Consider the following 15,000-nt stretch of genomic DNA (forward strand, 5'->3'; position numbering starts at 1 on the left):
GGTTTCATTTAAGGGTCACAAATCATTAATCTTATTCACATGATTGATGATTGATTGATCTATGTACTTTATCAGCTGTTGCTAATTTTGTCACCTAATATATATATAAAACCCTCGTTAAATTAATCTATTACTTACCTTGTTCTTCTTCCCAACGTTATAATGTAAAACACTAGTTATCAAATATTGTTTTAACAAATCAGAATATGATTTGTTATAATACGAGTAACGAGATTAAGTTCTTAATGTTGCTAAAAATAAACAAATACAATAATAAATAGACAAATATAACAAGACATTAAATAAATTCTATTCATGAAAACAAAAATAAAAATATCTTGTTAACTAGTCTTCACATAGAATACCTGTATCTCTCCAATTCCAGTGTGCATGCATGTGTATATCAGAACATAAGAATGAAGGAGACTGCAACAGACCATAAGGCCTACACTAGGCAGTTCCAGCGCTCACTACAAGGTTACAAAGTCTATTCCATTCGCTGATTGGTAGTCCAGCTTTTGGTTATTTCCTTCTTAAATCTAAATTTGTCCTGCCCTGTTGTCTTAATATGATGACCTTGTCCGCATACCCTTGTTAAAACCCTTGGTCCACTTGAACACCTCTATTAGATCACCCGGCACTCTGCATCTTTCCAGAGAGCGTAAGTTAAGGTGCCTAATCCTCTCTTCGCAAGGTAAAAATTTGAACCCATATACCATTTTGGTCGTTCTCCTCTGTACCAATTCTGGTGAATTAACGTCCACTCTATAAGACGGAGACCAATACTGTGTATTTTCGTGTATGAATTTAAGATTAAACAAACATAATTGGAGTTTGTGAGCATTTTTTTTTTCAATAATTATATACTACAGAAAATACCGAGCAACATAAAAATAATAAAAAAAATATAATATACATCTAGTACTTTTGTGTACGCGTTAAAAACATTATAAACATAAAATAAAATTTCAAGTTCGTAAAAGATATAGATATTTTAGCAAAACAAAATACATTATACACAGAACAAGGACAGAACAGCAGAGCATTCGCTTCCTGTAGGGCTGAGAGGGTAGAACAAGTGATCCACATGGGGCCGATGTGAGGACACTGATGGTTTATACGAGGTCAAGATAGGTAGCTAGCACATAGTCCGACGGCTCCTCCTTTGATGATCTGAGGTTCCCCTGAGGTGGGCGATTTTTTTTGGCAGAGGTTCCTTAGGGTGCCGGGTTTCTTTCATTATTTTTTTTCTTTTATTCATTTTTTTTTTTTACCGGGGGGGGGGGATACTCTTGGACCTAGGAGGTTCTCTTTTGTCCCGGGAGGTTCTCCCGAGACCAAGACGGTTCTCTTGGACCCCAGAAGATTATCTTAGACCCCGGATTCTCCTACACCCAGGAAGATTCTCTTGGTTTCCGGAAGGTTCTCTTGGACCCCGGTTGGTTCTCTTGGACCCCGGTTGGTTCTCTTGGACCCCGGTTGGTTCTCTTGGACCCCGGGTGGTTCTCTTGGGCCCCTGAAGGTTCTATTGGACCCCGGGTGGTTTTCTTGGGCCCCGGGTGGTTTTCTTGGGCCCCGGATGGTTTTCTTGGATCCCGGGAGCTTCTCTTAGTTCCCGGGAGGTTCTCTTGGTCCCAGGAGGGTTCTCTTGGTCCCCGGAAGGTTCTGTTTGACCCTGGGTGGTTCTGTTGGATCTCGGAAGGTTCTGTTGGACCCCGGAAGGTTCTCTTGAGCCTCGGGAGATTCTCTTGGACCCCGGGAGCTTCTCTTGGACCCCGAGAGGTTTTCCTGGATTCGGAGAGGTTTTCTTGGTTCCCGGGAGGTTCTCTTGGTCCCCGGAGAGTTATATTGGACCCCGAGAGGTTCTCGTTGACCCCGGGAGGTTCTCTTTGACCCAGGGAGGTTCTCTTTGATCCCGGGAGGTCCTCCTGCGACCAGGGGTTCTTTTGGGGGTCGTGATTCCCTTTGGGTCCCTGGGGCCGGGGCTGTCTTGGATGTCAGGGGTTCCCTGGGAGCCGGGAGCTTCTCCTGGGGCCTGAGGGTTCTCCTAGGGCCTGAGGGTTCTCCTAGGGCCTGGGGGTTCTTCTGGGGCCGGGGCGTTCTCTTGGGGCCAGAGCGTTCTCCTGGAACCCGGGAGTTCTCCTAGGGCTCGTGGGTTATCCTGGGGCCCGGGGTTTCTCCTGAAGGCGGGAATTCTGGGGCTGGGGGTCGGGGTCGGGGTTCTTGTGAATGTTCATGGGGTCAGAGTTCTTCAAGAGGTTAGAGGTTCTTTTGTGCCCGGGGGTTCGTTTTGGGGACAGGGCTTTCCTTGGAGGTTCTCTTGAGTTCGAAGTTCTTTTCGGGAATATGGGTCCTTTTTCGGGGGAAACTTTGATTTTCTTTGTGGTCAGATTATTTTGGTGGGCGGTTTTTTCTTTGGGTTCCTTTGCTTCCGGAGGTTCGACGGTCGGGGTTCTCATAGGGTTTGGTTTCATTGCGAGGGCCAGGGTTGAGATTGGGGGTTCCTTTGGGTCCTTTGGGATTCTTCCTGGGTTCGGGTGGGTTCCTTTGGGTCCTTTGGGGTTACTCCTGTGGTCGGGTGGGTTCCTTTGGGTCCTTTGGGGTTACTCCTGTGGTCGGGTGGGTTCCTTGGGTCCTTTGGGTCTTTCTCCTGGGTTTGGGTGGGTTCCTTTGGGTCCTTTGGGGGGGTTCTCCTGGGTTCCTTTGGGTCCTTTGGGGGGGTTCTCCTGGGTTCAGGTGGGTTCCTTCCTGCTCGGTATTCATCCTTAGGGGAGCATCGGTCCGCCGTCGTTCTGCCCCAATTGGACTCCTCCGGACAGCGGAGGTCGTGGCAACCGATGGACAAGAACGATTTGGGCAGATTGCGTTGTGTAATTACGCACTCGTATACATGTACGTATTTGTATATGTGTGCGTGTGTGCATTTGTGTGTGTGTGTTTGTGTGTGTGTGTGTATGTGCGTATGTACATATTTGTACATAGATATGTAGTGTAGTTGAATATACATAGGTACATGTATGTGTATTCGTGTATATATATTATATATATTATATATATATATTATATACACATGTGTTCACGTACGTATATTTGTATTTGTATACACACACGAGTATGTACAAGTGTATGTATATGTGTGTGTGTGTATATATATATATATATATATATATATATATATATACTGTACATACATTTGTATATACAACCGCGTTGACACTGTGCAGTTGTTACCGTGTTAATGCCGCCAGCCGATTTTATTCAGTGCAAAGGCACTAATCCAGTGTCTACCGACTTAATAAACACTTCCATTAACTGGTTGCAGATTTCAATTCATTCTCTTTAAGCACTTTCGGGAAAAAATTCGTCTGGACCTGGGGGGATTTTGTAGCTTTTAAGTCTTTCAATCTGTTTGACTAACTTGTTAATGTTGATGTTAATTAGTCTACTTCTCTCATCCCCATTAAAGGTCTGATCAGTCAGGTACCATATCAGTCTTCTCCTTTGTAAAAATCGAGAGAAAATGTCTATTAAATCTTAGCTCATTTTTTTTTCCTTTGAATCTATCAAGACATCTTTCTTGGTTTTAATTGGACCTATCCTTTCCTTATCTTAAGTTCTGTAGAGATGACTAAAGCCCTTTGGGTTGGATCTCGCTTGTCCGGCAAACTTAATTACATTGTTACGTTTTGTTGTTCGCGTGGTCTTTTTAATCAGCAAGGCCATTTCATTATAGATCTAAGCTGGTTCTCCACTTTTCAATCCTATAAAACTCTTTTTAATTCCAATCTCATTTTTCAGCCTCTCATCTATAGTAATATACAAACGCACACACACACATTGATATATATTATATATATATACATATATATATACACATATGTATATATATAAAATATATATTATATATATATATATATATATATATATATATAATACATCATATATACATATATCAAAGGAAAAAAATGAGCTAGGATTTAATAGACGTTTTCTCTCGATATTTACAAAGGAGAAGATTCGGAGAAAATAAGCGAGAATTTGATGTTTCTCTCGATTTTTATAAAGGAAAAGACTGATATGGAACCTGACTGACCAGACTTTTAATGGGGATGAGAGATGTAGACCAATTAACATCAACATAAGCAAGTTAGTCAAACAGATTGAAAGACTTAAAGCTACAAAATCCTCCAGGTCCAGACGATTTTTCCTGAAAGTGCTTAAAGAGAGTAAATTGAAATCTGTAACCAGTTAAAGGAAGTATTTATTAAGTCGGTAGACACTGGATTAGTGCCTTTGCACTGAATAAAATCGGCTGGCGGCATTAACACATTAACAACTGTACAGTGTCAACAACGTGGTTGTAGCATATACAAATATATGTAGTGTATATTATATATATATATATATATATATATATATATATATATATATACACGTGTACATACTCGTGTGTATATACAGATACACATCTATACGTACGTGCACACATGTGTGTATATATATATATATGTATATATATATATATATACATATATATATATATATATATACACGAGTACACATACATGTACCTATGTATATGCAACTACACTAACATATCTATGTACAAATATGTACGTGCGCACATACATGCACACATACATACACACACAAATGCACGCACACTCACGCACACATATACAAATACGTACATGTATACGAGTGCGTAATTACACCAAAATCATAGGCCATCATAATAACTCTAGGAAGCTCCAACTCCTTGAAGCCATGTACATCAGAGATAAAGCCCCCTCCATCAATCTGCAATGCGACCTAATATCCAATATACCTCTGTACAGTCATAAGATGCAATCATTTGCCCCCTCCCCCACAGCACAACCCAACTCCACCCCCCCTTCACCTCTCCCTCCTCCCTCCCCTCCACACAACCCCTCTCCTCATCAGGTCATGAGATCATTTAAAAGACCAGAGGCCACGGGTAATCCGCTAATCACCTCACACCTTCCTAAGCGAAGGTCACCCAGGGTCAAGATGTAGCCACCAGCCATTTAAACCTATAAGGCATGTAGTAGTTATTATTTTTGTTTTGTTGAATTTGAAATATAATTGTAATATGTTAAACTTAACTGTAATTCTAAGGTTTAATTTCTAAATATAATCTTGTATATGTCCAACCATTAATGTAATTCAAACTTGTAGTATCATAAATATTTATTGTATCTTTAAAAACAGAAATACCAGAAGAAGTCTTTTTAGAGACGAAACGTCGTGTAATAAAATGGAGAATTATAAGGAATTGGTTTATGTCCACCCTATCCAAGGGAAGAACATAATTAGAAAAATAGAGAACACAAGAAAGAAAATCAACAACTTCCAGAATGCTGTCGTATTCAATCAAACATCTATGTATATACATATATATATATATATATATATATATATATATATATATATATTATATATATACATTATATATATATATTATATATATACATATCATATACATATAAAATGTATCATGTACATATATAAATACATACATACATATATAATATAAAATATATTATATAAATATATATATACATCATATATATATATATATATTCATATATAGAATATACTCGTATATACATATTATTATATTATATATATATACATATTCATATATAGAATATACTCGTATATACATATATATATATATATATATACTAGCCAAATTACCCGCGCAAATGATGAGAATTTTAATTTCGATATAATTTGTGGAGAAATGTTACAGGTATCAATACAACTCAATGATAAAGGTATCAGAAATATAATGTCAAGTAAGAAAAAAAAATCAATTTGAGGAGGGAGACGCTCTTTGGAAATGAAATATATACTTATCGAAGTAGCCTGGATTATGGTGTATTTGGTTTCGGGGGGAATTCGTGAACAGACAGACAGACAGAGGCTACTATTTTATTATGGTAGACACAAATGAAAGATATTTATCCAAGTACCTTGGGTTATAAGGTTTCAGAATATATGTGGTTATAGGGGTCTATCTGCAAAAACCTAGGAGTTCGTGAATAATCCCTAACCTAATCATACCCCACCTAAATTTAACCCTTTACCCTAACCAATTTTTTTGAATGAAATATAATTATCCAAGTACCTGGAGTGATAGGACCTCCCTGGGAGCCGGGAGGTTTTCTTCGAGCCGGGGGGGGGGGGCGCTCTCCTGGGGCCGGGGAGTTCTCCTGGGGTCCGAGGGGGTTTTCCTGGAGCCCGGGGGTTCTCCTGAAGCCGGGGATTCTGGGGCTAGGGGGTTCTCCTGGAGCCGTAGGTTCTTGGAGACAAAGGGTTCCTTTAGAGGACAGGAATCCTTAGGGTCGGGGTTCTTTTGAATGTTCATGGGGTCAGAGTTCTTCAAGAGGTTAGAGGTTCTTTTGTGCCCCGGGGTTCGTACAAATTCCTTGGAGGTTCTCTTGAGTTCGAAGTTCTTTTCGGGGTTTATGGGTTCTTTCTTGGGGGTAACTGGGATTTCCTTTATGGTCAGATTCTTTTGGGTGGGGATAGTTTCCTTTGGTTTCCTTTGCGTCAGGTTGTTGAAGGGTCGGGGTTCTCATATGGCTTGGTTTCTTTGCGAGGGCTAGGGTTGAGATTGGGGGTTCCTTTGGGTCCTTTGGGATTCTTCCTGGGTTCGGGTGGGTTTCTCCTGGATTCGGGTGGTTTCCTTTGGGTCCTTTAGGGTTTCTCCTGATTCGGGTGGGTTTCTCCTAGATTCGGTTGGGTTCTTTTGGGGTTCCTCCTGGGTTTGGGAGGGTTTGGGTCATTTGGGGGTTCCTCCTGGATTTGGGCGGGTTCCTTTGGGTCCTTTGGGGGTTCCTCCTGGGTTTGGGTGGGTTTCTTCTGGGTCCTTTGAGGGTTCTTCCTTGGTTCGGGTGGGTTTCTCCTAGATTCGGGTGGGTCCTTTGGGTCCTTTGGGGGTTCCTCCTGGGTTTGGGTGGGTTCCTTTGGGGGTTCCTCCTGGTTTTGGGTGGGTTCCTTTGGGTCCTTTGGGATCTCCTGGGTTTGGGTGGGTTCCTTTGGGTCCTTTGGGGGTTCCTCCTGGATTTGGGCGGGTTCCTTTGGGTCCTTTGGGGGTTACTCCTGGGTTTGGGTGGGTTTCTTCTGGGTCCTTTGAGGGTTCTTCCTGGGTTTGGGTGGGTTCCTTTGGGTCCTTTGGGGGTTCCTCCTGGGTTTGGGTGGGTTCCTTTGGGTCCTTTGGGATCTCCTGGGTCCTTTGAGAGTTCCTCCTGGGTTTGGGTGGGTTCCTTTGGGTCCTTTGGGATCTCCTGGGTTTGGGTGGGTTCCTTTGGGTCCTTTGGGATCTCCTGGGTTTGGGTGGGTTCCTTTGGGTCCTTTGGGGTTCCTTCCTGCTCGGAATTCATCCTTGGGGGGGGGGGCACCTCGGTCGCCGTCGCTCTGCCCCAATTGGACTCCTCCGGACTGCTGAGGTCGTGGCACCCGATAGACAAAAACGATTTGGGCAGATTGCGTTGTGTAATTACGCACTCGTATACATTAATGTACTCGTATGTGTGTGTGTACATATTTATATATAGATATATGTATGAATATTTGCATATACAAATGTATATGTACGTGTATATAAGTATTTGTATATACATACATGTATGTACACGGTTGTATGTGTATTTGCATACACACGTATATATATATATATATATATATATATATATATATGTATATATATATAATATATATATATATATAGTGTACATATATTTGTATATACGTACCACAACCACGTTGTTGACATTGTACAAGTGTTAGTTTGTTAATGCCGTCAACAGATTTTATTCATTCCAAAGGCCAGGCTATAGGCAAGAATCCAGTGTCTACCGACTTATTAATACTTCGGTTAATTGGTCGCAAATTTCAAAATTAAACTCTTTAATCACTTTCGGAACAAAACAAAAAATCGTCTGGACCTGGGGGGATTTTGTAGTTTTAATTCTATCAATCTGTTTGATTAACTTGTTAATGTTGATGTTAATTAGTCTACTTCTCTTATCCCCACTAAAGTTTAGTTCACAGTCAGGTACCATATCTATCTTTGTAAAAATCGAGAGAAAATATTGATTAAAACCTAGCCTATTTTTTCTCTGAATCTCCTTTGTAAAAATCGAGAGAAAATATTGATTAAAACCTAGCCTATTTTTCCTCTCAATCTCATTTGTAAAAATCGAGAGAAAATATTGATTAAATTCTCGCTTATTTCTCTGAATCTTCTTTGTAAAAATCGAGAAAATATCTATTAAACCCTTGCTCATTTTCTCTGAATCTTGTCCTTTGTATAAATTGAGAGAAAATGTCTATTAAATCCTAGTTCATATTTTCTCCTCTGAATCTATCAAGATATCTTATTAGGTTTTAATTGGACCTATCCTTATCCTTATTTTTAGTTCTGCAGAGATGACAAAAGCCCATTGTGTTGGATCTCGCTTGTCTGGCAAACTTAATTTCGTTGTTACATTTCGTTGTTCGCGTGTCCTTTTTAATCAGTGAGGCCATTTCTTTATACTTTGATCTAAGCTGTGTTTCACCATTTTCAATCCTAATATAAAAGACTATTTTTATTCAGATTTCATTTTTCAGCCTCCCCGTATTTCCTGTGTCTGTTTCTCTTCCCGTCTACAGTAAGATACAAATACACCACACAACACACTGTGTATTTCTGTCTCAAACTTTGCTTCTTTCTTTTTCACCCTGTCAACATTATAAACACACACACACACACACACACATATATATATATATATATATGTGTGTGTGTGTGTGTATATATATATATACACACACACGTGTATATCCTCTCGTTACATTCCTTTGCATTCCCGCTACAAAAAGACAATTCCTCTGACAAAGTCTTCTAGCGTCTCCATCTAGCACTATCCTTGTGGACACGAATAATATCACCTGGGGACAGAATAAGAGTAATGTGCAGTTCAGTAATCAAGAAACTCAAACACACACAACTACTGTAAGCTGACAATCGCCGTCGACTGTCCAATAGACTTCCGAAGGCTAAGTTGCGGCCGCCGACGGGCGACAGATCGGCAAGTACGATGCACTGTAGCCGAATTCGTTATAGGCACAAAATATCTACAAAAATTCTACCGTTGTAATGAACCAACAGTGATTGATCAACGATAAATAAATTCCGAAAATAATTATTTTCGGATTTCACAACTAAATTAATCTCAAACAAAAATTTCTTTTAACATAATATCCCCCATACCACGAAATTCGCTCATTTGTACATGTTATTACACTCAAATAATATACACAAATACGGTAAACATTCAATGTACATTTTTCTTCCCACTTCCATTCGACTGCGTCGTCTACGCGACAGACTTACTACGTCATGTCGCTTTCACTTGCTCACCCAAGCGTCCGGTACGATTCAAGAACCTCAATGTATCTTTAACCTTCATTGTTATTTTTACTTTTCATCGTTTGTTTTTATTTCATGTTTTCTAACCTACATTGCTATTTCTTATAATTTGTTCCACATTCAGCGAAGAGATATACCCAGTACAGCAAAGTGTCCATGTTAACTGAATTTTTACATTTATTTACTAAACTTGCTAGGGGGTCGAAAGGGGTCAGTACATTACTATGGGGTCGAAATGCAGTCTTTAAAAATAAATGGTTAGCATGAAATGCTCCTGTTCTCTTCCCGTACTGAAAGAGTGAGAATAATCAACCAACCAATATCTAAACTTAAAGAAAAAAAAAAAAAAAAAAAAAAAAAAAAAAAAAAAACATATGTGAAAGTGTCTGTATCATTATTGGAACGCCATCGCCTTGATGAATGTTGCCATTTAGCTTTTTTATAACGGATCAAAATTATGATAACACTATTGATATCTAAAATTATAATAATAATAAAAATTACAATAATAACAACAATGACAACTATAATAATTTATAATATTACTAGCATTAATTCCAATAACAACACCAATAATAATAATAAACTGACATACAGGTAATTCGTGAATTAATAGTTTGGGGGTCTATAGAAAATCTTAAACTTTACTAGGGGGTCGATGAGCTGAAATGTTTGGGAACCCCTGTACTAAACACATCTCTTGTTGTCACTGTGAATTTTATTCGGCCGAAGGAATAACAGTGATATGATTAATAAAAAAAAATTGTTTTACAGATTTTCGTTGTGCATTTTCCGTCGGCCGGTCATCAGATGACTTTCCTCCTCCCCTTCATGTAATATATATATACAGTTTATATAAACATATATATATTACATATATTATATATATATATATATATATATATATTCAAAGTAAAATGTACATTTGCATGTAAATGGCAGCGATTTGAAATATTGTGCAACGTAAAAATTTACGTGGTAAAACTTCATATGATATAAAAAAGTAAACAAAAATAAATCAATCAATTAACACAAAACACTCGACATCATTTTGTGCAGTCCAGAAACTATTGGGCGAGAACGCCTCTTTAACTCTTTTTATTTTCTATTTTCCACTTCTATTTATTTATCTAATTACTATTATTTTTGTTTATTTATTTATTCATTTTTTATTTTTGCAAAACTTGTAAAAGTATTGACTATCCAGTAGAGACTACAGCAACATATTTTCCCCTTTTTGTAATTTATTTTTATCATCTTAATCATTAATCTTATTCATTTAATTACTGTAACCCTTCACTCACTTTTTATTATTACTATCTTATTTATTTTCCCTATAATTAATCTAATTTCCACTCTTTCACAGCTTTCCATCAAATGGCTCACTTTTATATTTTTTTCTGGCCACGGTAATCAGTTTTCAATAATCTCCAATTAAAGGAATGTCACGGGCCTGTGGTCCATAGGGGTGTCAATAGGCCTTAAACTAGTGACTGGATAAAACTTATGCTATACGGTAATCATTAATGGCTGTCTAGAGGCAGACATTTTGAATACAATTATAAATGATACTCTACATTCTATCGCCATTGTTTTGTCAACAATTACATCTTTTTTTTACTAAAATTACGACAGCATTTAATATATAAATGAAATTACGTAAAAAGTAAACAATAAAATAATTAAATTGCATATATGAACATGTAAAAATAAAAACAAAATAAATAAAATTACACATCAACAAACGACATAAAACTGTACCTTTTATGAAATGTCACCTTGTTTATAATTAATTATTAAAGTTTCTCTAGAAAAATAATTTCTACCAAGATAGATATTTGCCCAAAGCTTCCTATAACAAAGTCTAATATCTTTTTATGAAAATTATCCTTTGTATTAGAAATAAATAGGTATATTTCTAGTAACCAAATCTATCATCTAATTTTACTACTAGAGTTACATTCTGTGTCATAGCTCCGGCCCTAGTCTGTCTAGATTTTATATAAATTGTTCCCCACTGATTTCTATATACACGCTAATCTCTTCTAGCTTGAATGAGGATCTTCGGCAATTACCTTTAAACCTATTTGAAGAAATTGAACAAGATCTTACAAACACCCACACCCACACACACACATATATATACGAGTATAATACAACCACTTTTACATACAGTACATAAAATGTACACAAAATATAGGTGCATATATCAAACATGCATATACATACATAACTACACCATTTTCACACATACAACACACATACTTACATAAACTATAGGTACATATATCAATCACACGTACATATACAACTATACCACTTTCACACACACATAAAACATACACACACCATATATGAAGCATAGACATAACATATACAATTACAAAGCATACACATAACATTTACTGTATAAAACATACACATACAATGCTTACACTTAACATATAAAACATATACAAAGCATACACATAACATACATAAAACATATACAAAGCTTACACCTAACATATTACACATACCGAGCCTACATATATAAAGCATATACAAAACATACACATAACATACATAAAACATACCCATAATATATAAAACATATACAAAGCTTACGCATAACATACATAAAACATAAAAAGCATACATACATATGTAAAACATATATACACAAAGCATACATAAAACATACATATACAAAGCTTACACATATACATAAAACATACACATAACACACATGCATATACAAAGTACACACATAACATATATAAAACATACAAATACAAAGCACATAACTTATATAAAACATACAAATACAAAACACATATAGAACATACATGCACAAAGCATATACAAAACATACACATAACATATATAAAACATACATACACAAAACATACAAAGCCGTGCTCCTCATCTCCCTTCGCCATTGCAGAGTTCGGCTACGAAGTGACCTACGGCGGGGGCGGAGTCTACAGCGCCGCGGCTGCCGCAGCGGCGGCGGGGGGCGGATGCCACGGCTTCGTGTGGGGGGACGGCCACGGGGGGTCCGGGCCCCCCGCCCTCCCGTCCTACTCCGCCCCCGACGCCTTCACCGTTTCGCTGCCCCTCCACGACATCTGGCAGAACCATCCCTTCAGAGGACAATGCGTCGTACCTCAGCGGTGAGTGGCGAACAAACAGACAGACACGAACCAAAGAGGCTCTTCTTCTTCTTCTTTTTCGTGTATTCTTTGTTTTATTCCTTAACTAAGGTGAACACAAACATACATACATGTACACACACACAGTTATGATATATGGAGAATATGAGACAGGACCCAACAGACACACATGTGTATGTGAGTATGTGAGAGAGAGAGAGAGAGAGAGAGAGAGAGAGAGTGGGGGAGGGAGAGAGAGAGTGCGAAGGAGGGAGGGAGAGAGAGAATGGCAAGTAGATGAAAAATAATAATAATAAATAAAGGAAATGAAAGGGAAATGGAGGGACCCCCCTCATCTTTCTCTATCCGGACTGCCGCCGGTTGACATCCAGTCTCTTTATATTTGCTGCCGTTAGGCGATTTTATTCAAATGTGGGAAAACCCTGCTGACGTTAATGGGGCTCGCACCACGAGGCGCTTAGGTGTGACAGGGATATTCACCTTTGCCCTAAGTGCTATGACTGCGTGGGGGGGGAGCCCAACGCCTGGATTCGTACGCAGTCTTGCACGAGAGAATGAAATAATACATACATATATATATATATATATATATATATATATATATACTATATATATATATATATATATACATATATATATATATATATACTCGCAGAAAACTCCGAGATTTTAGAAATATGTACAGATGACAGACGCCTCCCAATCCTAGAAGCATTGTACATTAAAGAGTTGAGCACAAACATATACAAGCAGATGACCTTAAGACCCTCCCAAGCATGAGACAAATCGTCACTAATCCAAGCACGAGACATAACCCCACAAACCAAAGCCGAGACAAAACGCCACAATCCCAAGCACAGGACATTTCGTCACAACACGAAGCCGGAGGCTTCCCCTAGTACATGACATTTCATCACTGCCTGAGTTACTGGGTAACCTCTTCCAGGCGACCGGTGACCTCCCCCGTTGAAAAATAAGTACAGAAATTTAAATATATATGGTAAAATAATTAAACATAACATTGGAATAATTCTTATCCTGAAGATAGAATATTCCTTACAGCTACTGAAGATGGGTCTTGAACCCGAAATCGCGATATAGCAAACATGACCACCCACAGTAAAGTCATAACCTTCCTTTCAAAGGAACACAAATCCATAGTAAGATATATGGAAAATAATTTTAGAATAAATAAACAATTAGCCATCCCTTTCGATGAAATACATACGTATTATATATATATATGAGAAATCACATTATCCCCAACCTCATCACATCCAAAAACTACCCACATCAAGACCAGGGTAGTGAAACAAAGAAACACAAACCTCAAACACCCGTTTGGTCTTCTTACCCGAAGTGGTGCCTAAAGACTGGATCCTTAAAACGACCCGACACGTTCTCTCGTTTCGGAGGTTGACTTCTGTACACGTATGTGACCAACCACAGTCCAGGCTCGACTGGAGAGGCTGCAAGGTGGCTACCCTCATCTACGGAGTCCCCTCAAGGTCCTAGATCACGTGCTGGACCCGTGATCGACATTAATACCCCCTCAGGGTCAGAGGTCCGAGCTCACATTGTCCGATTTATGGTTAATGCTGACTGTATACATGCACGCACACACCAATTTGTTAGTGTGTGTGTGTGTGTGTACATGTGTGTGTACGTGTGTGTGTGTGCATGTATTTACGGGATGTGAGCTATGCTCGTAGTGACCTGTCTTTGTATCTTTCAGCATCAAGTTTGTTCTTAAATTCTTGTATAGTATTTGCACACATTGTTGCATCATCCATTTCATTCCAGATATCCACCACGCTGTGTGGGAAGTTGTTCTTTTTCAGAGTCTCTTCTATAACTATCCTTTTTGAGTTTCTTTTCATGTCCTCTTGTTTTCTCTCTCTCTTTGTGTGTGTGTGTGTGTGTGTGTGTGTGTGTGTGTGTGTGTGTGTGTGTGTGTGTGTGTGTGTGTGTGTGTGTGTGTGTGTGTGTGTGTGTGTGTGTGTGTGTGTGTGTGAAGATAAACATACTGATATATACTCTGGGTCGTTGTGTCCGCTTGTCACATTCTATCTCAAACAGAGATTGATAGATAGATAGATAGATAGAGAGAGAGAGAGAACAGAGAGGAGAGGAGGGGAGGAGGGGAGAGGGAGGGAAGGAGGTGAGAGGGAGGGGAGGGAGAGGGAGAGAGGAAGAGCAGAGGGAGGAGATAGAGAGAGGGGAGAGAGAAAGGAGTAAGAGTGAGAGAGAGGAGAAAGAGAGGAGAGTGGGAGAGAGAGAGGGGAGGATAAAGAGGCAGGAGATGGAGAGAGAGGGGGAGATAGAGAGAGAGAGAGAGAAGGGCGAGCGAGCGAGAGAGAGAGAAGGGCGAGCGAGAGAGAGAGAGAGAGAGAAGGGCGA

General features: G+C 38.9%; 2 protein-coding genes across 5 annotated transcripts in view; one reads left to right on the top strand and one right to left on the bottom strand.

The window, feature by feature from the left end:
* Positions 1-15,000, bottom strand: part of LOC143033271 (transmembrane ascorbate-dependent reductase CYB561) — a 116,943-nt gene that overhangs the window by 75,482 nt on the left and 26,461 nt on the right. The gene's annotated exons all lie outside the window — the stretch shown is intronic.
* Positions 9,681-15,000, top strand: part of LOC143033500 (protein Fer3-like) — a 12,535-nt gene continuing 7,215 nt past the window's right edge. The window contains exons 1-2 of the mRNA XM_076199009.1: positions 9,681-9,702; positions 12,372-12,600. Of these exons, the coding sequence (XP_076055124.1) occupies positions 9,681-9,702; positions 12,372-12,600 (251 nt within the window). The remainder of the gene's footprint in view (positions 9,703-12,371; positions 12,601-15,000) is intronic.

Source organism: Oratosquilla oratoria, chromosome 15 (genome assembly GCF_046742065.1).
Source record: "Oratosquilla oratoria isolate Oo_2021 chromosome 15, ASM4674206v1, whole genome shotgun sequence".
NCBI lineage: Eukaryota > Metazoa > Arthropoda > Malacostraca > Stomatopoda > Squillidae > Oratosquilla > Oratosquilla oratoria.